The sequence below is a fragment of the Amblyomma mixtum genome, chromosome 10 (assembly GCF_055824585.1).
Source record: "Amblyomma mixtum isolate Tamu chromosome 10, ASM5582458v1, whole genome shotgun sequence".
NCBI classification, from domain to species: Eukaryota; Metazoa; Arthropoda; class Arachnida; order Ixodida; family Ixodidae; genus Amblyomma; species Amblyomma mixtum.
Window position 1 is genome coordinate 111,867,858 of NC_143021.1, and position 25,479 is coordinate 111,893,336.

General features: G+C 45.8%; 1 protein-coding gene across 5 annotated transcripts in view; it reads right to left on the reverse strand.

Annotated features, from left to right (window-relative positions):
• LOC149326691 (ryanodine receptor-like) overlaps positions 1–25,479 on the reverse strand; it is a 539,764-nt gene that overhangs the window by 29,507 nt on the left and 484,778 nt on the right. For 4 of the 5 annotated variants that reach the window (XM_089562900.1, XM_089562898.1, XM_089562899.1 and 1 more), the window contains exons 110-117: positions 24,525–24,728; positions 23,771–24,013; positions 21,191–21,347; positions 18,973–19,031; positions 18,042–18,186; positions 14,477–14,563; positions 11,088–11,366; positions 8,492–8,622 (exon numbers count right to left, since the gene is read on the reverse strand). In XM_089562900.1, the coding sequence (XP_089419026.1) occupies positions 8,492–8,622; positions 11,088–11,366; positions 14,477–14,563; positions 18,042–18,186; positions 18,973–19,031; positions 21,191–21,347; positions 23,771–24,013; positions 24,525–24,728 (1,305 nt within the window). The remainder of the gene's footprint in view (positions 1–8,491; positions 8,623–11,087; positions 11,367–14,476; positions 14,564–18,041; positions 18,187–18,972; positions 19,032–21,190; positions 21,348–23,770; positions 24,014–24,524; positions 24,729–25,479) is intronic. The other variant, XM_089562897.1, reaches the window with a different exon arrangement.

Consider the following 25,479-nt stretch of genomic DNA (forward strand, 5'->3'; position numbering starts at 1 on the left):
CTTGCCTTCTCTTGGAATCCACTCCGTTACCCTTGACTTGAGGAAATCAAAATTCCAGCGAGAAGCAAGGGCAGATTAGCACGTGATCTGAAGAATTCTTTATCAAGGAGAGAAGAGACACCTGCATCACAAGCATTTCAGTCTCCCTGCGAGCAAGTGAAATCAGACTGCTAAAGAATAGGCGACTAAACGCTGTCTAGCCTCCTTCATTCACAGTGGCTTTTATGGCGCCCTGTGCTCACTGCCTGCCTTCCAAATAAATGTACAAGTGTGTGTTCCAATAAATTTAGTTGGAGTCAGCATCTGTCCTGCCATGTCTTCCTGTGTGCTCCTCTGCTCGATTAAGTGGCACTCAATCACTCTTCTCGAAAATACTCATAGATTTGAGTTTCTGCATAATTCGAACAGTATGACTTGGTTTGTCCATGCTTCATTGCAGTCTATGTTAAAAATGGCCCACTAATTCGAACATGAATGGGGCTTGGTAAACAAGGCAGGGGGATCTCTCTTTGTGCACAGTAGCGGCAACTAACTGCATGACCTACGGCATTTGCACCCGGCTTCTTTGTAGGGGTTGATCTCGAAGGCTTCAGTAGCTTGCTACAGTTGAGCAATGAATGACGTTGCCAGAGATGAGATACAGTGAATAAGACGCACTGCAGCGTTTCCAGCACTCCAAATCTAAAACCCATGTGGCTGTGCCTTAAACCACGACGTGTGCGAAACTAACATATTGGAGATTTGGCTGTTTGCTGCGTGCCTTTGTCTTGGTTTCCCAGCACCCGTTACGTGTGAGTGGTTGCAGCCCTGGTGGTCAACCTGCATGGTGTGCCATCGTCATCATCAGCCTGACTACACCCACTGCAGGGCAAAGGCCTCTCCCATGTCTCCCCAACTGACCCTGTCCTTTACTAGTTGCCGCCACTGTATCCCCGCAAACTTCTTAATCTCATCTGCCCACCTAACTTTCTGTCAGCCCTGTTATGCCGGGAAACCCGCCCAGATTCCAACTCTGCAGGCTGCAAACTTTCACCTGCGAACGTCCCTTTGACAAGCCCTGGTGCTGCTCCGCAAGGCAACGGTGCCCTACCCTTGACAAGCCACGGTGCTGCACCGTAAGGCAGCGGCGTCCTAAAGGGAAGCACTGGCGAGCAACATGCCCGGACATGCCGCAAACTGCAAGACAGCGAGGGACCGGTTTCCCTTGCCCCCGAATGTCACCGCGCGTGGCAAAATTTGAAGCGGGTGGCCAGTGCGGTCACTGGTTGGACCTCTCGGACTGCCGTCAAGTGCTGCTTCTGGATTGGACTGTTTAGAGTGACAACTGTTTCTCAGGCTTTACAAGCCTCAGCGCTGCAGCTTGGAGGGAGAGACCGACCCACCGTGAGTCGAGTGCTGCTCACGAGTGGAGTCGGATGGTGTGACGTGCTGGTGTCACGGCAGTCGTCGCTGTGCGAAAACAGTCGCGTTGTGTTAGCTCTCGGCCCCTGTGCTGATGTTTTGTACAACGCCCTGTATATAGTGTAAATAGCGTTTTTCTTAGTCTGACCGTCACCTGACTCAGAGTTTTCGCGACCGTGCTCAGTCACGAAACAGGTGGCGAGCGCTACGGAACCACCTCTATGGCACAACACCCCCTGCTATGCTTGCCTTCTCTTGGAATCCCCTCCGTTACCCTCAAGGACCAGTGGTTATCTTGCCTTCGCATTACATGCCCTGCCCAAGCCCACTTCTTCCTCTTGATTTCAACTAGGATGTCATTAATCCGCGTTTGTTCCCTCATCCACTCCGCCCGCTGCTGGTCTGTTCATGGTGTGCCATGGTGAAGCAATTTAGAAACGTTATCTGTGTGTGGTGATTACTGCAACAAAACATTTCAAGAGACGACGGAAACCATGCGCAAAGTCGACGCCGATGCGTTTGAAACAGGGTGGTGCCAAAAAAGCATAGCCTGCTCATTTGTTTGGCAGTTTGCGCTTCGGGCTCGGAAGGCTGGAAAATCAGGCAATGTACGAGCGGCAGCGTTGGTGACTTTCGTCATTCAACCTTAGTGGTTGCAAGTGTGAATTTGTGAGTCCTGAAGATTGTGCTATCAGTCTGGTCAAAACATGGCTGTCGCGAGATGTCGCTTGCTGGTCAATTTTCCAACCTGGCAACTATGCTCACAGGTGGCTGCATGCCCTTCATGACTCCAGTGCGGTCCTCCACTGCGCAATTTTGTACGCACCGAGCGCCGCTCGTCTCTTCAGTTTTTGAAGGCGAGAAAGAAGCCTTCCTATAGCTCTGGGCTTTAGAACTGGCGTCGACCGTTGCTTTCTGGGAAAAAAATCAGACGGTAATGACGGAATACTTTAGAACAATAAGATGGGATAACCACTTCAGAAGGCTGCTTCCCAAATGCAGTGTACTACACATTCTGTCCACTTTTCTTTAGCTGGAACTTCGGTTTGTTCATATTGTGCCAGCATCCCTGTGGAGTTGAAATTAAGAAGCTTTTACTGTATTAATGCAGTGCCAAAAGCAAGCAAGTAAATTAACTTTCATAAGTAAGTTGATAGTGACATTGCAACTGATGTGATGTCTATCCTGATCACACAACTGACTGAAACGGTTAGCATCATCAAAAACCTGCCTCTTTGGAACATGTCAGGTAATCGACTGATATTGTTCATAACAAGTATGTGAGCTCTTGCATTCTGTGCCCACATCTAAATGTATGTGAAATGTAAGAAACAAGCACATGAATTGTGATCCATTTTGTGCATCAAATACTTGAATCCCTGACAATATCGCAAATCATGCAGCTCAGTGCAGCAGTGAGGGGTTGTGGACTTGTTTATACTGTGGTGTGCATCAAGTACCATATACTGCCACATATCAACTCCGAACATCAGTCGACCCACTCACAATGAATAGATCAAAGCCGATAAAATGGCGACCCCGTATGTTGCCCAGAAGATTAGCTGCAGATGAAGTTCCAGTGCGACACATTTATGATCCAGAGCTTACCATTCAGCCGGGAATGCCAGCATGAACGAGCAAGATAAGCAGCGCACAATTCAAATTTTTGTCAGCACAAGGGATTTACTTTTAAACTAACTTTTTTTTTCTGCACATGAAGCTCCATGCATCCTTATGGGAGTGGGCACCGACGCGGTGCCTGCAGCTTGGGCAAGGCTATCTTAGAACCCGGATACAGGTCAGCTTCATGCATGGACCAACACCAATTTGTGATGTAAGCAAGATGCAGTGGCACTGCTTTCACCGGCTGGAACAACCGGTGAAGACCTTTGACGTGAAAAGTAGGCTTAGCGCCTATAAGATTACATGGAAGCAGAAGTTTTCAAAGCAGTTTTCTGATATTGCAGTACACCTGTGATGTCCTCCCTTCTTGCAGAATGACCAAATTCATTCTAGAACAGGTTCTGAAAGTATGGAGAGTCATTTCAAAGGCAATGCATGTTTAAAGGACCTACGCACGGGAGTGACTCCCTCATCATTTCATTTCATTTATTTTACCCTCAGGGCTTTCGCATTACAAAGGGGGTGGGACAGTGAAAAAAAAACAAAACAATACATAGATCAAAAACAGGGCTATATATATCATTTGGAGGATGGAGAGGGAGCGTGGCCCATAGAAACACATGTCAGCAAAACTTTCAGAAATACTGCTCTCATTTCACAGGGTACCCATGGAGGTGGCTGCTTGCTAAAAGTTGGCGAGTGCTTTGAAGAAAATTGTGAGGAAGTATATGCTACATCATTTCGAAGCTATCTTTATAAACGGCACAATAAATCTGTGTTGTGAAGTCAGACATACCCCCAAAAGGTGCTCCATCCGATGGGTGCTTTCCAGAATCGCACAAGTTTTTCGTGTAGCCCTACATGCTGCCGCATGTGCTGCATTTGCCCACTAATAAATTCATTCAAACTAGACAGTCTAGACAGCATTGCCTGAAAAACCAGTTCTCAAACGGCATGAAGCGCACAAAAGAGAACCACGCACTGTAGCAGAAGGTGGCACAGATGATACCCGCAGCCGCCTCTGCAGCTGGAGTGTCCCCTTTTAAACAGGGTGGTGGCAGCTGTCACCATGCTCGTCTTTTTTATCTTTATTTTTGTTTAACTGTGTTGTAAACTGTCATTAAAATTCGCCATCTTCTTTCACTACGGTTTCCTACACTTCTAACCTTATGTCACATCTCTGCTTTTCAACCACCAATCCTCCAATCGCTTTTTGCTAACTTCCACCGCATATTTATTTACAAGATTGACCATTGTTATATCTAAACCCAAGGGCCTCAGGAAGAATGACTGTGCCTGCATTGGCATACGGGTGGATACCATCACATTTGAGTATGAGGTGTTCAATTGTTTCCACAGATCTACCACACACAGCACATGTGTCATCATCTTCATTGAATTTTTTATTTTTTTTTTGTAGCTGCGCATTCCAAGACACCCTGACCTGGCTTCAAAGAAGTAGGGCACTGCCTCTTGAGCTCTGGCGTCTGCCAGCACTGCCTATGTATGTAATCACAGGGTGAGTCGCCTGTTACAGTATGCGGTTCATTGATTGGGCTGTTTGAGGACTGTCTTCCAAGTAAACCTATCTAGGATGTCGAATTTGAACGGTAGGACTTGCGAGAAAACATAGCTCACCAGGCAGCATGTTGGACTACATGAGAAGATTGCGTGATTCGGAGAAACATCCAGTGGATAGAGCACCTTTTGGGGTAAGTCTGGCTTCATAAAACACACCCATAAAACGCACCTTCATAAAACACACCTTTGTTTTACAAAGATTGCTTTGAAATGACGAAGCATACTTTGTCACACTCTTGCTCAAAGCCCTTGCCAACTGTTAACAAAGAGCTGTCTTCACAAGTACTCTGTGAAATGAGAAAATTATTTCTGAAAGTTTTGCTGACATGCGCTTCTATGGGCTGAGCTCCCATTCCCATACCTGCAGCTGGGAGTCACACCGAGGCATAGAAGTTTTAAATATACATTGTATTTGAAATGACGCTACATGCTTCAATGCCTGTTCTAGGATGCTTTTGATGGTTCTGCATGAAGGGGCGACATCACAGGTGCACTGTGAAATCAGAAAACTGCTTTGGTAACTTTTGCTTCCACAAAGCCCTATGGGCACTAAGCCTACTTTTTACAGCGAGTTGGAACTGTCTGCCACGGTTTGTTTGTAAACACGGTGTTGGTGTATAGCAAAGTCATAATGGATGCATATATATAGTAAAAGGTTGTGTCACAAGCCGCCTCCTAAAACGTGGAAAATATGGGCGGGCTACCAGAACGTTCGGACATATATCCGACAGGGTCCTCGGAGCAGTGACCCAAAGGCTTGATGGCCTTGACGGCCGTGCCGTGCAAGTCCGACGAAGGGAATAAAAAGGTGGGCTCAGCCCCACAAAGGCAGTGCGCTTTAGGGAGGTCCAGTCTCTTGAGTGTCTCCCACAGAACCGATCATTTGCGGTGCCTGATTCGTGACCCTGCCTTGCCTGCTGTCTCTGATTACCTCCGTGACGTAAGAGAACATTCCTTGTTTACATATGTATACTCCTTGACTTTTAATTCTCACTCCCTCGCATTTCATTCTTTTTGCCTGTGTATATATCATCACTAACTCTATCCTGCTGCAGTTTTGCATTTTAGTTATTTGTTATTATCTCTGTGTTTCCAGTCTGTGCCGCGTTCCTTTGTTATTCTAAGATTGTGACTTCGATGTCTTACATAAATCTTGAGCTTTTTTATGTGTGCAAACTGCACCACATTGAACTGTTCCTTTCAATCCAAACGACGCACAGGTCAACCGGCCTAATCAAATTCATGCAGCTTTGTAGTGGGAAGGCGGGTAACCATTGAGAGGGATCCGTGCCTTGATCTCGCACACTGCAGAAGTTTGTGACAGCTCGCTAATTTGTACTTCAAGGGACCTGAAAAAAGTTTATGGCCTCTGAAAAATTAATGAGAACTGCCTGCATTGTGGGAATGGTGAAAGATTGGGAAATAATTGCTTGGTTTTGAGCCGATAACAGCACAACAATGACTATTTTTAGCGTAGGTGTGCTACTGTGTCACATATCTCTAGACCAGCAGGGTTGCATGTAAGGAGGTTTCACCACAAAATGCGAGCGGCACGTGACGAACATGCAGTTTCAGTGCAGTAGAAAAACGGAAGAACCACGTGGACGGAAACACGAAATGCTTGATGGTGCCAAAGTAGCAAGAAAAAAGCAGTGATGGAAGACTAGTGAGACACACCCATCAGTGCCTAAAACTGTGCGCAGTGTTCTAGGAGATGGGGCTGTCCATTCGTCGTCATCACACTTGGCAGCGCGCAAACATCAGAGGTGCACGAGTGAACCTATTTGAACTATTTGAACCTATTTGAAGCTATTTGAACTATCACTTGCTTTGCGGGTCACACCTAGACACGGCCTCCCTTCGGGAGCCCGTTCAAATTAACCGGTGTGAAAACCGTGGAGTCTCTGCGACCATACCGGCATACCTAATTATCCGAATTAAAGAGCTTTTACTGCATGTTGCCTGGTTAACCCCGTGCAAGAGTCTAGTCATGGTTAGTACAACAGTTTGAAGAAGACTCCTGTAGGCACTGTAATGTAAAGACAATAGAAACACAATAAAATGGCACGCATAAAGGATCCAAAATGCAGACAAACGTAAGCAGCTGAGTGGTGTTGTCACATTTAACAAACACATTCTCAACATATTTAGCCTCGGGAAACTTCAGCCATTTTCAAAGTGCTGACACATGGCCCCTGGGAAAAAAAAAGGCCAAGTTCAATTAATAATGACTGGCTGTGTAGCAAAGCAGTATTCCATGATTGAGAGGACATAGTAGTACTAGCGCTAAAAGCAGGGACGAAAAAAAAATAAAACACAAGCAATAGACATCAACTGACTTTATTCTTGGGAATACAATGCATTTATAGGCGACAGTCAGCTGCTAAAAAAATCAACAATAAAATTGCATGCACAGCGGCACCTTTCAATATAAGATCAGAGAGACAAACATTCAGTTTGCTCATGGACGATTGCATTTCCATGAGTGTAAAAAAGGCTACCAATACCTCCCTCTCCTTCTGGTCCACATTTACAGATGTCACACGTGTCTGCTCAAAAAATGGGGTACAATCTTTTTCATCATGTTCACACCATCTGCAATGTGCCGCCAAGTGTCCAGGGCCTGATACAGCAGCTGCAAGAGTCTTATGCTCCATGAGGCAATCGTTGATGCAAGGGCCAGTTTGGCCAATGTAACATTTTCAGCAAGACGGCGGAATTTAATAGACCACATTGGTCCTGCAGTCCAAAAACGGCTTCCCATGTCTGATGGGGCATGGCAGTTTTCTGTTGGAGACATCATTAACAACTTGCAGAGTTTGCCGAGTTTGTTCGGTGCAGCAAGCACAGCCCTGATATTGCCTTACATCGCCATCTTTTTAAGGTGGTGCGTAAGCTGGTGAACATAGGCCAAGCATCTAGCGCGTTCGTGAGCTTGTCGCTCACTCATCTGCATACAGTCCCCAGTTTTTACATTACAGGCTCTCAGTTACAGGCTCTCAGCGACCGATGCCCACCAGTTCCACAGGAAAACCTGCCTTTGTCGTGCGACTCCCCTGCTTTTGTACACCTTCAAGCATCTTGTGCGAGCAGGACTTTTCTAGAGCTGCAAGAAGGCCTGTCCTAGCAGTGCCTCTTTTTACCAATTTAGAGTGGGCCAAATCAAAATTCAAAATTCCTTTTATGGACCTTGGCTGGTACATGTGGAAAACATGTAAATGCAGACCAGAAGAAGCGGGAGTACTGGAAGCCTTTCTTATACACTTGGAAAGGCAAAGGTACGTGAGGAAACCGAATGTGGTACCTTTCTGCAAAGGAATTGAAGTTCTTGTATCAGGAGGCGTCGTTGGTTGTGCGGTTTGACTGTTGATTTTTTTGGCACCTGACGGTCGCCTATAAATGCATGGTATTTCCAAGAATAAAGTCAGTTGTATACTGCAACGTTAAGAGGCAGGTTACGTTCAAGACATACACAAAGTCAACAGCACACAGTACCACACAAATAGGCGGCTCTGAAAAGTGTACGCTAAAATTTGACACTGAATTTAACAGCGGACCATCACTACTGTTAAATTCAGTGTCGAATTTCAGTGTACTCTTTTCAGAGCTGCCTGTTTGTGCGGTAATGTGTGCTGTTGACTTTGTGTAACCTGCCTTAATGTTGCAGTTTATTGTGTTGTATCCTTCTCTCCTTTCATTCCTGCTTTTATAAAAGCGCTACTACTATGTCCTCTCAATCTAAACACTGACTAGCCCAGCTTTCTACCTTTAAAGTAATCCATAAAAAATCGCTGCTTGATTAATCCAAAAACAAAGCGGACTGAAGGAACAGCGGTGGTTGAGAGGAGGAAACCTCTGCTGTGCCACACTGCGGAGAGGAGCTCACTTGGTGCTGATGACGAGTTTGTCCCATCGTGTGCGGATGTCGTCTTCCGCAGGCTCCTCAGTGATGTACAGGCCGTCAAACTCCATCGCACGGGCAACCTCTTTCTCCCGCTTGAAGATGGCCAGGGGGACCTGTGCACAGGGAGAAGAAAGACCAGGGTTGCTGGTGCACAGGCCCCCTTACTTACTTGCACCTGAAACCCGCATCAAAAGTTGGCCCAAACTGCATTAGGACACCAGCCTGATGCAAAGCTAGTCTGTGACACGGCAGTTATGTGTGCAGACTCAAAACTGCCTACAATTACAACTTGCATGCTACACGAGGAGACAGCAATGGCATAGGGGTAGAGCATCCGCCTTGCATGCAAAAGGACCGGGGGTTCGAATCCTGGAGCCGCGCGGTTCTCCACTGGGTTTGAAAAAAACCAAAAAAACTCTGCATGTCAATGGAATTGCATAACCAGACCTGGCTGATCTCGGTGACCAGAACCGACCACGCACTCCGTCAGCAGAGCAGGTTTTGGCCACTCTGGTGTAGTACATGGCCACAACCTTCTATGAAAGCCGACATAGAAGAGCACCAATGGTGAGACTAAAAATGACCAGTGCTCACCTATGGGGCAGAAATGTGGGGGCTAATGAAATTACGGACGTTGCAGCGAGCTATGGAAAGAAAAATGATAGGTGTAACATTAAGAGAGAGCAAGAGAAGATGGGTACGGCCGTAGACAGGGACCCAGTTCAGGATGTGGATGCAATTTTCAAAATCTTCTCCAAAAACCTGGGAGACTTTGGACTGACAAAAGAACTGCCAGACGAAGGTCAGCTACAATATCTTGACTTACGGTTGTTCGTAAGCAAGGATCACGTGTGGTGGTGCTATGCTCTGCAGTTCAAGAAAGGCTTACTGCCGCACTCATCTTCGCACACAAAGTTAGTAAAAAGAGCAGTAGCTATGGGCACTCTGAAGAAAGTCTTTATGAGATAGTGCCATCCCCGACAGCAAGATAGCATGGAAGCCTAAACTGAAATGACTACACGAAGCGGGATTCCTGGACGCTCTCATTTCCAGCCTCAGCTTCAAGCTTTTGAAAGAACTTTGCCAATCAGGCCAGCTGAACAGTTGCAAGAGGGAAAGAAATAGAGGAGAGAGCCATCACGCTGCATGCGTACAGGATCAGCCATGCGTAGAAGAAAACAGAAAGGCGGGCTAGAGTGAATGTGATCCTAACCGTGCCCAGGACGCTATGCAAAATGGTGAATGATGAAGGCCCAAAACCAGCACGGTGTAATAAGCGGCATGACAAAAAGTTCACCGCATGTGATGCTGAAGAGGTGTTTGAGATCGCACTGCCTTTCGGAGCGTCTTATGTAGGTCAAACAGGATGCGGTGTCAATGACCGCCTAAGGGAACATGTCACTATTACCAAGACGGAATACAGCAGCACACTGGCGAAACACGTGTTTGATTGTCAATGTATTCCACACCTTGGACGATGCCAGATTCGGAGGCGATATAGTCACCAACACAAATGCAAGCTTTATGAAGCCTACAGCACAGAAAATAAAGGCGTGACATGCGTAAACACCGCATCGATGCCTGTCATGAGAAGAAAAGAAACTGGATATTTGCACACCCATGATGACAAGAGGTGACAAACAACTCATCCTCTCCTTCAGATTGTTTCATTTTTATTACTTTATTATTATTTTTTTCATTTTTCTCATATTTAATGTGAGCAGTGAAAATAAACCTTCAGTTGTTAGAGTGTGCATGCGTGCGTGTGTGTGTGTGTGCGCGCGTGTGTCCTCTTCTCGGTCATGCCTTTCGTGCACTGTTTTCGTTGAAATCATATTGACAGCACCAGAACATATCAACTAAGCCAGCGGTTTGCATTAAGCGATTTCGAATTACATTCAGAGTAGCCATTATGGAGATGTACTTACATGACTCCTTAAAGGGCAACTGAAGAGGTTTTCAAATTCTATGAATTCAAAGGGGTTGAATGTGTGAAACATGGAGGCAAAGCACACGAAGCCCTTTTTCTGCTTGCATTTCAAATAGTAATGTAACCACCATGAAGCCGCAAAGGTGCTGAGGCTTTTCCACAGTGCGCAGTGCCAATTGGGGAATGCAAGATGACATCACCTGCTGCAGTGGGGCATTTCCAATGCAAAAACGCTTGCTTCAAGAAAGAAAACTAACACCAATGTAGGCAAAGCCTGCAGAGTGTTGTCTGGTAGCATCTGAAGACGCATGGGTGAGATTGGGTGGAGGCCGCGGAAATTTGAAATCTCACTGTGTGTGAGGAGCTTTGCCGCACATCTCCAACAATTACAAGAGGAGCCTGAACACCACTGATGGCTTTAATCGGCGATTGCATCCCCATTTTTAATGCTAGCACAAAAAAAACTTGGCATGCTTCACCAACACGCTTTATACATTGCAATCCTTGAATCCCGTCAAAGTCTCAAAAACCGGTTCGGCTGCCCTTTAATCAAGCACAGAAATAAACTGTCCGCAGTTTATCACCATACAAGAGGATACACACTCACTACCTTAGGCGAATTCTCTCAGAGAGGCAAGGTGTGCTCACCTTGAGGTGGTAGTAGGCGATGAGCATGCAGAACGAGACCAGGGAGTGGAACAGGGCCATGAAGCGGATGACCGGCTCCAGGTAGAAGAGCTTCTCCTCAATGATCACCCACTCTTCCAGCTCTTCATCACTGCCCTCCGAGTCGGAGAGGGCCTCTGTGGCATTCACCAGTGCTTCGACCAGCCCAGTGTCACTGTCGCCTCCTTCGTCATCGCTCAGGGCTCCGGCGGCTGCCGCCACAGCCGCCTCGTCGTCGCTGCCACCCTCGCTCGTTGAGACCTGAGAGAGGGCAGCTGACTGAGGCACCTCTCCCATCCACAGTGATGAGCCTTAAGAAAGGCCAGCTGATGCTACTGGACATTGTTCACCCGAGCTAATGACACCGTTAACACCATTGGGGTTGTGATAACATCTATGTTGCAGCACAAAAAACTCAATGAACACGCCAAGAAGATGCATACACACATCATATTACATCACAACGGCTTCACTTGGCACGTGTGGCGTCTGAATCTTGTTTGCTTGCCCACTGTGTATTTTGCACTACAACGTATATGTCAGACTGCCGACATGCTGAACCATCTACATGCTCTTCATTACTGAGTTAATGACATCCCAGTAGGACTTAAGGGAGAAAATAACCGAAGCAGGACAAAGAACGTGGCAAACAGAATCTGAACAGTCTCTACCAAGGCTCGTAATTGACCAAAGCGGTTTTACATCATGCTCGTAATTGGACTAGTTGGTTGCTACAATTCGACATAGTGGCTATCCCACAAGGAAGACACGCACAGAAGGAATGCAGACAGGACAAAAACTAGTGTCCTATCTCGATTCCTTCTGTGTGTGTCTTCCTTGTGGGCTCGCCACTAGGTATGTCGAATGAGCAGTCGCTAATGGTTACGGGGCAGGGGATAAGATAGGTTCTTGGGATAGGGTGCTCGTGATTCACGCAGGACAGGGCTGATCAGAGAGCACAGAGAAAGGATTTTGTTCATTTATTTCTTTATTTTTATCTATATTTACTTGGAGCCCCTATATACGGCTATTGCAGGAGTGGGGAAAACAAGTTGATAAACTTAAAGCACAAACAACAAACGATAACAACAAAATTGACATAATAACAACAAATACGAGCACAAAAAGAATACAAAATGGAAATTCAGAATTTATACCAAAGCTGCAATAACCCATAAACAAAGCAAATGCATAAAAACATGTGGCACTAGCTTCTATTAGGAATGAGCTTAATGGAAGAGAGCTTAATATTCCAGGGATTAAGTTCATTAAGTTTCATTGTTCAAGTGTGCGCAGAAAAAAACTGTATTGAAATAATAACTACGGGCGAAATATGGCCTCATCATCATCATCATCATATGACTTAATGTAAGGCTATGGTGACTCCTGCTTGATCGGGGATTATGTGAAAAAATTATATTAGAGACTATGTGACACACAATAAGAAATGACAATGCAATGCAGGAACTTTAATGAATCGGTGTGACAGTGCAGTAAAAGGGGGGGTTAGGTTCATAGAACACAAAGCACTAGAGGGTTATGAACATAATTTATGAACAGAATTTATTTTCTTTGAATGCTCTCAGTAAGGTTAATGTCACAATATTTATGAGGGCGCAGTTGACAGAATTTAGCTGCGCTGATGATGGTGATCCTGACATGATGCCCAGACTTTTACCAGAGCACAACAGAACTTCATTGATATGCTCCCGCTTAATGTGCTCAAAATCACAGGCAGGAAAAATGTCCCTATGGATTAACACTATTTTGCTTCTAGTTAATACATTCCCAGATACTATGCTCAAATTTTTGACAAGTTCTAGTCATGTAAGTAAAATTATATACATACATGCGAGTCAGGGGAATGCAGCATTAAGAGCAAGAACACTGCGACACTCAGTTGCTGTGGCGTCTTCTCCACAGTGATTGCTGCAAAGCGGGTGAAGCATTCGAAAGCAATGAGGAAAAGACCTAGGCTCGCCACTACCATTGAGCAATTGGATGTGTTGCAAGGCTTGTTCCGCGCTAAGGACAATGCAAATGCGGACAGCATTCTGTGAGCAGTAAAAAGGAGCTGTTCATACTTTGTGCCAAGAAATGCTAATAGACGTTTTTTTCAAAAATGCAACAACGAGGTTTTCCTGTACTTGGGCACCACAAAGTGAGGACATCTTCATTAGAAAAAGCAGTTACAAGAGCACCACCTCCCTGTAACATCAGCCCAGGTACTGACTCAGATGGAAGTTTTTTCCTTCCTGTGTCATCATAACTGCTGGTGTGAAGCCATATTAATAGAAATACTGTGATGACATTAGTTTGCTGCTGTGGCACCAGGCGGTGTCACAGTTCAAACGCAACACAATGAAGTATCCCAGCTGGGTCAAGGCAGAACCTGGCTCAACTGAGTACATTCCTTTGTTATGATGATGGCCCAGTATGGGCTACGTTATCCTAAATGCACATCTTTTTATCATAATTTCTCAGCCAACTGCCTGTACACACGCATATACAATATTAAAAGAGAGTTCGTACATGTTTCGACTAAAGAAACAAACTCAAGTAGAGGGGTAAATTAATTGAAAATGAGGTTATTGTGCTAGCAAACACTGACAACAGAAGAAAAAAAATTCAGGGGGCGCTTTGGCTCTCTAAAGTGCTGCAAACAGTGCACCTTTCCTGGTGCACAGTTTGGCATTGGCTGCGAGGCTGTTTGTGCTGCAGTAGTGTTTTATTTGACAACACACTTTGACAGCACATTACAACTACACACATTGACTGGCGACTCTGACTGCTTCTTTTGCACAACTCTCTCTCTGCTTCGATGAGTTCGGTTGTATCCATGGCTCTGTTCGCACTAATGAGGTATGTAATGTTGTCACCCACGGATGCCTTACGGCCCCTGTTGGAGCAGACGACAACTATTTTTATTAGTTGTCATCTGCTCCAAAAGGGGGCGTCAGGCATTCGTGGGTGACCTCTTTACTTCAAATCTGTGCACTCTCATGTCATAACCATTTCGACCAACCGAAAAGCGTGATACCTCTGCTGACAACCTTCTGTCGACAACAATGAGGCATTAAAGGCTTTCGCCTTAAAAGTGGACAGGACACGTGTAATAAAATGCATGCATCAAGATGAACGTCCTCCATCTACACCTGTCTGTGACTCTACTTCTTAAATTCACTGATTTCAGTAATTGTACATTGCAAGAAAACACCACCTGGATACTACTCCACTAAAGTCAGCTCCACGACCTCAAACCTTTAAAATATATGTGAAAAAAGACAGCAACATTTGGTGTGATAGAACATGACATTGCCTGAAGGCTCAAAGCCCAGCCTGTTTTCCAAAACAAGGAAAAAGGTAGTCACCTTGTAGAAGAGCAGGATGCAGTTGATGAAGAACGCCAGCACAAGTGCAATGTACTTCATGTTGTAGAAATTGCGCGCCAGGAAGCTCTGCATGGCAGAAAATGCACAACAGTGTGGTGTCAAGAGCGTATGTCTAAGAAAAGCACCAAATCTCGCAAAATATTCATTTATAATGGCAGTGTGGCAGTCTTCAAACCACCATCAGAGTTATAAAGAAGTTTCACTTGCTGTTATCATTAAAAAGTCACTGGTGCTCTACAGTATTTACTAGTTCCTTGATAACAAGTCGTAGGACAGGGCATATTTAGTGCATTCATCAAAGGTACCATTTCTAGATTAAGACATTCACATCTACCAAAGGGAGATGCTATAAATCACTGCCATGTGCAGGTATGATAAAGAGCTGAGATAAAGCTGATAACATGCATAATGCTGATCAGTATCCTGTTCCCCGGTCTCAATGTATTTCTCACATGTGACACAGCCAGGGTGAGAAAGGTGCAAAAGCCAAGCATAGAAAGTTCCTCAAATGGGGCTTTCAAACTCCACAGTTCATGATGGAACACTGAAAAAACTGCATAGCCCAACTGCAGCACCAACCGCTGTCCACCATTCACAATTGCATATTTATCAGCCATCATCAGCCTGACTACGCCCATTTCAGAGCAAAGGCCTCTCCCATATCTCTACAATTAACCCTGTCCTATGCAAGATGCTGCCACACTCTTCCCGCAGACTTCCTAAGGGCCAGCGGTTATCCTGCCTTCGCATTACATGCCCTGCCCAAGCCCACTTCTTCCCCTTGATTTCAACTAGGATGTCATTAACTCGCATTTGTTCCCTCAACCACTCCGCCCTCTTCCGATCTCTTAACGTTGCACCTATCATTTTCCTTTCCATAGCTCGTTGCATTGTCCTTACCTTAAGCTGAACCCTTTTCGTTAGCCTCCGTGCTTCTGCCCCATAGGTGCTGTCTAATCAGGCAGTATACAATTCTGCACATGTCATGTTTTTTTCATTATATTGTTACAAAGAAGACGAAGCTGGCAGTGGAGCGGGACGGAGCACTCACGCTAGGACAGCGGCCATTATCCATCGTTCATCACGCCTTTCTTCGGCTGGCCACCACGTAACAATATGGTGCTAACTCAGGGCGGTTTTTCTTAGTTTTTTTTTTATTTATTGATACCCTCAGGGTGGGAACACTACAGAGGGGAGTGGGTTAATACAGCAATATATACGAACACAGCAAAAATTTCACAATATAAGTAAGAAATAACGTGAATATAATTCGAACAGTGTTAAGTGTGCGGGCATACAACAGGATGAATGATTACAACCTAAGAGACAGTTTATAATTGTAATGTCACATGTCAGTACACAGAAAACAGCAAAAATACAAATGAAAGAAACTAGGAAGGTGATCTGTTATACAGTACGAAACATGTTAGTAGCTACATATTGCGTATGGCTGAGTGAAATAATGAAGGTTGGGTGATCATTGCAACAGAGGAGGGAAGGCGATTCCAGTTTACTGATGTGCGGGGAAGGAATGAATCGGAAAATGTTTTAGTATTGCATATAAATGTGCCACCTTTGTGAATGTGGTCTAAACGTGATGACACATATGAAGGTGGAATCAATAATTGATCATGCAGAATATTATGGTGAAAGATCTTATGAAACAAATATAGCCGTGCAAGATTACGCCGGGATGCCAGTGATAAGAGGTTTAGGTTAGATTTCATTGTAGATATGCTGGATGTGCGATTATAGTTAGAAAAGATGAAGCGAGCTGCATTGTTTTGGATAATTTTGATCTGGTTAATCCAGATTTTAATATCTGGGTCCCAAATTGACGATCCATACTCGAGTTGTGAACGAACAAGTGTTTTATAGAATAGAAGCTTAGTGTCAGTAGGCGCTGCATGAAAGTTGCGTTTTAAGTACCCTAGCATGCGATTAGCTTTGCGAATGATGAATTCGACATGAGTTTTCCAGCTGAGGTTGGTTCTAAAGACAATACATTACCGCATTTACTCACATATTAGGCACACTTTTTGTTTTCAGAAAATCCAGCTCAAAGTTCGGGGTGCGCCTATCATGCGGGGTAAAATTTCCGAAAACTTTTCAACTCACAAAATTGGCATATCTATAAATGCACACATAAAAGGGCCGCACCCCTGTACGAACCACACCTTGTTACAGCGCCTCTTTCTCTCTTTTGTCTTTCACTCCCACCTTCCTCCCTTGCCTTATGGCTCGGTTCAGGTGTCATTCCCGTTCCTCAAAAAACCCAATACTCGTGCCTACGTTTCTGAAGCCTGCTTTGTGGTAGGTGGCCCACAGGGTTGTAGGCAACCCACCTGGCAGGCCTTCACCTGAGTGAAGGCCTTTAGTGCGAAGGCATTCAGGGTAAATGCGTTCAAAACCTGCCAGGTGTGTGCACCTGCAGGCCTTCACCTGGGAGAAGGTCTTCAAGGTAAATGCCATCAGGGTAAAGTCCTTTGTGTCGAAGTCTTTAGGTGCAATGCTTCTGTTGTGAAGGCCTTTCATGTAAAAGCCTTAAGGTAAAAGGATGCTTTCACATTCGCAGAATGTAAAGATGTTAAGTGCCCATCGTAACTAGTGCTACTGCACGATATTCTGTGCTTAGCCATGATGAGCAGTCTGCTATTTTTGTGACCTGCATGGGAGGACCAAGACACAAGAGAGGGTCAGTCCTGTCCGTGTCTTTCTTTCTGTCCATGTCTTTCCTTTCGCGCTTTACCAGCCATGAATATGCACCAACTTGCCAAACTTTCTGCTCTTCTAAGAGTTCCAGCACCTCGCTACCAATTGTGAACTGCTCTTCCCTCGCTAGACTGTTGATCATCACTTTGGTTTTCTGCATGTTAATTTCTAGCCCCACCGTTCTGATCTGCCTCTCTAACTGATTGATCACGCTTTGCAGTTCATGTCCTGAGTGATTTGTAGCAAGGCAATGTCATCAGCGAATCACAAATTACTTAGGTCTTCTCCATTAACTCTTATCCCCATCTCTTTTCAATTCAAGCCTCTGAATACTTCCTGTAAACAGGCGGAAAATAGCATTGGCAAGATTGTGTCTCCCTGCCTGACACTCTTCTTTATTGCAATTTTATTGCTGACTTTAGCTGTGTGGTCGTTATAGATATCTTCCATTATTTTCACATAAGATTCTTCTACACCCTGGTTCTGCAATGCCTGCATAACTGCTGCGCTTTCAACTGCGTCAAACACTTTCTCAAAGTGAATGAACACTCTGTATGGGGGCTGGTTATATTCTGTGCATTTCTCTATCACCTAACTGGCAGCGTGAATGTGGCCTGTTGTCGAGCATGCCAGTCAAATGTCCATGCTGTCCTTTCTTTTATTTTTTCAGATGCCCTTCCTCGTATTCAAAAAGAAGTAAACTGGCAACTTGTTTCTCTCTGTGCTTTCTGCCTCTTTAAGAATGAAGGCCGAGGTGCAAGCCAGGCAGAGGCAAGCGCTGCAGCTCCCTCCAGTGTTAGCTCTCTCAAAGACAGAGGCAGTCACCACTCACCACGATCTTCTGGCCGTACTCGCTGAGGTCGATTGCGGCGACCGGTGGCGTCTCGGCTGGCTTGGGCGGCTCGGCCGCAGCCATCTGGGGCGCCATCATCATGGCCACCATCTCGGGCGTGAGTGCCGCAGAGCGTTTCAGGTCCCTGCATGGCGAAAGACGTGCCCCCAACTGAAGCCCATCATCTGTGGAACAGAAATGGGTGGCCACCAAGACACATGTGGTGGTGCACCAGCTTCTGACATTACCACCAACTGCCACAGCACAGCTGCTGTGTGTGTGCCTGACCTGCTGCCACTTAACCACAGGAAACTCGGCCTTTCAAGACCCACACTTTAAGCCTCCGACAGGCAACTGCTGACTGGGATGCTCGACCCTAAGGTGGCAGGGTTTCCAATCTGAAGGAAGCAGCACATAATCACGTTCAGGTGTAAACATTCTGCAGAGACAAGAAGGCCAGCCTCCGGCACAGGAACACTTCTTCTGTGCCAAACTGTGGTGGATTTGCTACTGTGCTTCAGACAAGAAAAGGCAGTCAGTTTGCTTTGAGTACAGCACTCAATTCAAGGGCTAATGCCGAGTCTTAGTGCTCATCCCAGCTACACCTGTTCACCAGGAACAAGCTGAGCACATCTTTGTCGACATGAACCAAGATTTAGATACGCATTATTATTAAGAAACACTCGCAAAAAAAAGCCTGCCTGCCAAGTACAGATGTGAACTATGTCTGAGCACAACTAAACTGAAACAACCCATATCCTCAGGAAACACTAAAATATGTTCTGTACACTGGTGACGCAAAAAAAAGATTTTAAAGATTTTAAATGTTAAGGATTCCGTCCTCCCGACCAAAATGATCAAAGTCCTTGCTGGAGCGCACACAGCCTCTAACAGCACCTTAAAAGTCAGCATGACTCAATGCCATACTCACCCATCTGCAGTCACCTGTGCTGATTCCTTTGTCTTCACCTCACCATCCAGAAGGGTTGTCTGAAAAAATTATAAAAATGTGCGCAGATTACTGGTGGTGTTTAACGTCATATAGGAGGAACACAGAATTGCAGCCAATTTGTCCCCAGCGTCCCTCTGTCTGTGTCCAAGTGCCACCACTTCCTAGCCTCCCACAGTGCCCCATCGAGTTTGTCGGATTGTTCTCCTAGTACCTTAAAAATGAGAATTGCATTGTGCACTGATTGGCTGCATGCAACAGTACGCGGGCACTGTTATGGGAGACGCGGCTTTCAGCAAGCTTTTTATTTCCAGATGTAGTTACATGAAATATTTTCAGCATATTAGAAATAATTTCACGACCACTTCCACAAAATTTCACTGTTATATCTTCACAAAATTACACTTTTAGCACGGTGGGCAAGCACCTTAACAGCTACTTATTTATTTATTTATTTATTCAACATACCCCTAAAGGCCCTCATTCGAGGGTATTACATAGGAAGGGGGGGGGGTCACATGTAACAGGAGCATTATTAACAAGCAAATGAACAATAAATAGGCTAAATATAACATGGGAAAATAATTAGCACCAGAGGATAAAGAAACAGGCTAATAGAAAGCAATATAATAATAGGTTTAAGAAAACAATAAGGCATAACAGAAATGAACGTACACAGCGTGTACGTATTGCCCATAAAGAGAGACAGACGCAATCACATACATTTCAATCAACAGTACATTTCAAATGCCAACGTCACTGCGGATGAGATCGAGAAATGTGGAGGCGTTAGATTCAGTGGCTATGTGTGCTGGTAGATCGTTCCACTCTATGATAGTGCGTGGTATGAATGACTTCGCAAATGCAGATGAACGACACGCGATGCGCTTAACTTTGTGCGGATGGTCGAGCCGTGGAAAGAAGGCTGATGGTGATAGGAAAAAAGCGTGGTGGAGCGATGGATGGTGATACAGTCCATGGAAAAGAGCTAGTCGTGATAATTTGCGGCGGAAAGACAAGTCTTCTAATTCGGCACGATTTTTTAGGGTTGGTTTGCTCATGGTAGTACATGGTTTGCCCGAACACGGCAATCGTGCGGTGGGCAGCAAATTAGACATGGCCGAGAAGTGCGTCCGACAATGCTGAAACCAAAGGGATGCTTTGAAAAACACAGGCTGCAAAAAGCGCACTGTCTGATGCAAGCCATGCGAGTTGCTTGAGCTGAAATAAGAGCTCCTCTGCTATGTGATGGAAGTAAGGAACAACAGCTACGCATTGACATGCTGTGTGATTTCTTTCGGGATGAGCACCAGAGCACAGCACCAGCTGGGAGTCGGAAGTACTCCGCGAGTGATGATAAGTGACGATTGAACATAGAATAAATGCCACTTATTCTCTGATTGGTGTGCTTTTACTTTATTTTTTTTTTTCACAAATTATGTGTATGGGCCGCACCCCAAAAATTAGCCCTCGAATCTGAAAAAAAAAAAAGTGTGGCCCTTACACACATTTATACGATATTCGTATCGTCTGAACTTGCCATCAACCAAAACGAACGAAATTCCCACATAGCATTTACGCTGATTTGTTTTCAACTGACGGGGTTTAGTACTCATGGCTGTGCAGTGCCGCTCACTACTTGTGGAAAGTACTGCGTGACTGGCGATCCCAGTGTCAGCAATGTATAGGCAGCAAGTACTTGGTGCTCAAGGCTGCGGCCACGGCTCGCATGCTCCTATCATTCACAGTGGGGCAGGAGGTTGTTTGTAACATCCGAATTTCTGCCTACTGTACACAATCCACTGCGGCCAGGATATTTTACAAATTCGTACCAACTGGGATCGCATCAATGAGATTCTGCTGTACTTCCACTGCAACTTTAATAAACTAGAAAAGGCCAGGAAATGAAATGCAGACATCACTGAATACTGCAAGTGAACTGGGGTAAAGGTTTTTGGGACAGGCAATGCCATTCACTTCAAGATGGTAATCACAGATTCATTTTTAGTGTGGACATGAGTTTGAATCAAGTGTAATAAAAAACTTCCGATGCAAGTTCCTCGGAAGAAAATTCGTCTCCTGCTGGTGACGAAAATCGACATAATAAGATATAGAACTGGTTTTTACTAAGAATGCGGATTGGATGGAGTGTCCCTTAAAGCAGCTGTGAATGAATGTGTGAATGCGTGAATAGACCAACCACCTGTGCCTCTGGTGGCAGGCCGTCCGGCAGCTCGCCGTCGGGCGAGCCCTTCTCGTGGGGTGAGCTCTTGCTGGTGTCCTCATCGGTCGTCTGGTCTGCATCATCCAGGCTCGACTGGGGGCTCAGCGTCGACTTGGGGGGCTGCACGTGGTATCTGGGGAAGGACACACACAGGCAGGCACCTGAGGTAGTGCACCTTGGAAAAAAAAAACAGCGCACGAGACGAAGGACAGGCCCCACAAGCGCTGTAGTGTAGTGTAGCGCTACGGTGCCTGTTCCATTTACGTCCTTTTGTCTGTAGCACTGTTTTTTCCCAACAGGGAAGAAGCTTATGCAAGAGCAGCTGGAAAAAGATAGCACAGCTAGGACAACCACCAAAGGCCTTGGAGAGAGACCACACGCTAGCCAGAACACAAAAATGCAGGGCAGAGAAGATGTCCCAGGTCAAGAAGTCCAGAAGGCCTGCTTTGCAGCAGTACGGTCAGGTACTTGCGGCATCTACCAGAGGTCCGTGTGAGAATGGGACTACTGCTGAGATTTTGAGCTTCAGGCGTGTTGTAAATGTCCCACTACAACTATCATAAGTAGACCCTTTGGCATGGACACTTTCGACCAACCCCTGTGTGTTGAAAATCCTGGTGACACCAAATAATGTCACTGTTTCTATTTCCTCAGAAACTGCCAACTAGTCACAGCATTCTACACAGCAGCCTTCTCTTTATAGTGAACCTACTGAAAATGTCATAGCAAGCTGCCCTGTTTACTAAAATGCCATTCTCATTCTAGTGCTCCATGTAAAAGAGAACGATAAGCTATTATATAACCGCTTTTAGGGCTTGATGCCAACAGATGTGCCTGACTGCACAAACAACACTGTCTTTCATTATGACCTCCTGCCAACATTAATATGGCTAGAAAATAAACCTGATTTAAATGCTTCATGTTCAGTGGGCAGTGTAAAATAATTTTTGGCTACCACAAAATCTGAAAGCAATTCTTGTTGTTGGGCTAGTTAGTTAGGATCCATGCTAAGAGTGCATGGAGTTTTACTCATGAGGTGCCCCTTGATGACTCAATTAGGTCTTTAGATTTGACTCTCATCTTCTCTGAAGGGACCCACGTTTGCTGGCGCTACTCTCCACGGACTAAGAAAAGCCTGCTGTCCTGCTCCTCCTCACATTGTAAACTTGTGAGGAGAGGCATTGCCAACCTTTGCCTCGGTAATGCTCTGCGCAGGTCTTGTACACACAATATGCACAAGAGTTTCTTAGGGCAGCTTGACCGCTTGAAGTCAGCGGGCTACCCTGAGGACGTCCTCGTTTCTATGTATGAGACCTTGACCAATAAATTTAAGTCACAGTACAAAAGAGATGAAACGCCTAGTGAAGAATCCAGACGCGCTGTAATGCCATACCTGCATAAAGTCTCACATAACGTTAAAAAGGTAGCCATGAAATACGGTGTTAGGGTTGTCTTTTCTGCACCCACGAAACTGTCGTCACTTTGTTCACGTACCTCTAAAATTAACACAAAAAAGAAATGTAATGTCAAGCACCAGAGCATGTTGACTAAATGCACAACCGGCTTCCACTGTCCTGTGGCAAGGCCTACATAGGTCAAACTGGTCAATGCGTCAACGAGCGTATGAGGCAGCACCGCACTTCGCTGCAGCCAGGCAACACAGCAAATCTGTCACGACATTGCAACCACTGCAAAGACTGCACCCCTCTGTTCCATAATGTCAGAATCATCGGCCGTGGCAAAACGCAGATAGAATGAGAAATCTTAGCAGCCTTCAAAATCAAGCAGTTAGGAACTGAATGCGTCAGCGGCAGCTCTGTTAGGTTCACGGCAAAAGAGTACAGTTTCAGGCTGCCACATGCTTTCTTCGGTCGCTTAATCAATTTCGTGTTTGTTGTTTTGTTAACGTTTGTGGTTGCTCTCTCGCATGTGTGCACTGTTCTGATGTTGGCGATTCACCATGTAAGGAATTTTCAGTTGTGTTTCCAGCGTTGTCCTGTGTACTTCTCCTCCTTGTGAATGCATCCTGTTCTACTGGTTTCTACTCACCATGCACCAACTGGCCTAACAAGCTACGCTTCTTCAATGCTGCGCTCAACTTTCGCATTAGGAAGTAACGTAATCGTTGGCAATTTTTTATTTTTCTATGCAAACTTTTTCCTGCAAACTTTTAATCTCATCCACCCACGCAAGTTTCTGCCACCCCTTGCTACGCTTGCCTTCTCTTGAAAAAACAGAAAAAAAAATATTTTCTAAGTTGTCTGCATGTACTGTATCTGGCATTCCTTATCATTTAAACAATTGAGCACGCATATATTTTTAACCGCACCCCACGTCCACCCTTGTCGCTTGGTGTTACAGAGCCTTTATGGCCTAGTGCTGCCAGTAGGTGCTACAAGGCCATGCAGCTGACCGGGTCTATGCATAAAAAGTGATGACGGGACGCTTTGACTGTAGTATATCAGGAATAACTCAGTAGACTGCCTGTATCCAGGAGAGCAATGCTGCAATGTTACCTGTTCCCTTCCCAATCAGAGCATGCTCATCTGCACTCACTTGACCTCGCCGTCCTCCTCGGTCTTGGTGATGTCCAGGCCGAAGGCGCGCATGTGCGGGGCCATGTCCGCCTCGGCCGGCAGACCCGCCGCACCCGCTGCCATGGCGACCGCCGCGGGCCCTGCCTCCAGGGCCAGGGGCGGTCCCGCAGGGTACTTCAGCCCCCGGGCATCCTCCTCGGGCGCCCCGCCACCCACCAGGGGCTGGCCACCCATCAGGCGCAGCGTCACACGGACCATGCTCCTGCGAGGGGGTGACCTTTGAGTGGCACCCTCTGGGCTCAAGCTGAGGCCAATGACGCAGCTTTGTTCTCTCCCTTCTGCATGCCATGGTCTCATATGGCATGTCCCTCTCACACACCACCACCACACAACATGGTTTGAAAAAAAAAAAAGCCCCCTTCGAAATCAGCTCTCAATGACTGCATGCGACACAACAATGGTTGTCCAAAGCACGCCTTCAGCTATTGCAAGCTCTCCCAACTTTGAGCAGTTCCTCTCTTCAAAACTCCGAAAAACACCCCCTGGAGCCAATGAGAGCCCCCCAGCTCCTTCCAACAAACTGGTTTTCCACAACATTGTTTTAACTCTGACCGTGGACACTGTTCAGGGAGGATCCCCATTCACTCCACCACCACCAGATTTAAGGCAACAGTGACAGTGATTTCACTTCTGCTCCAAATTCAACATTCATTTTTTCTACCTAACTCCCAGTGTTAACAGGAGAAGAATAAAACAGGCAGCAGCCAGCTGACCTTGTGAATGCGAAGAAGAGCCAGATGACGTAGAAGAAGCCGAAGAACGACATCTTGAACGTGCCCAGCAGGATCTCCCCAAGGGTCATGGAGCGCAGCTTCTGGTACTGGCGGCGGATGTTGGACGGCCGCAGCAACGACAGCCCCGCCCCAATGCCGTCGCGGAGGAGGCCGAGCCCCTGCTTGATGGGCTCCAGGGGGCCCCTGGTGAGTCAACAGGGGTGCGCTCAGAATAACACCAACCGTACTACTGACAATTCATATCTTCAAAGACAGACTTGCATAGCATTTACAATACCTGCAGGGTGCACAACTATATCACCAATATTTTAAGAGAATGAAAAATCTGCTCGTATTTTGCAGAGTTCACATTAACCAGAGGCTCGTTAATGCACCTGATAGTGGCATGACAAAGGCAGTGGTATTGATAAACCACTGCTGTTGAACAAAAAACACTCAGGCCATGCTTGGTGGATCGTTTCAATGCATCAGCATTTTCTATTGCTGCTGATTCTGTTGTAGGGTACGACCCAATGGCATCTGTGGGTTAATGCCCTCGTATGCAGAATTCCTCAATCTTTACTTTACATTCATAGATCGCTTAGAGTTGTCGTACCACTCCTGGCATAGTAGTGCAGTGATCTGCTGCTGCTGCAGCTGGTGGGGCTTGTGCAACCCAAGTTGCTATGCCCTCTCATGACCAGTGATTAACTGCCACATGACACAGCGGCTTGTTTGCTCGCAGCCCAGTGGACAGGCCTTCCATGGTGCGCAGGATGTGACAAGAAGGCATATGCAAAGAGTAGTTTTTTGCTTCAAAGCAAATTTGAGTGAATAGTAATTTTTTTCTAATAATTTCAAATCGAATATTTCAAACACTTCTGCCACAAAAAAATGTTGAACAGCACAAGAGACACTTTAAAAATCATGTATTTCTTGATCAGACAAGGCCATC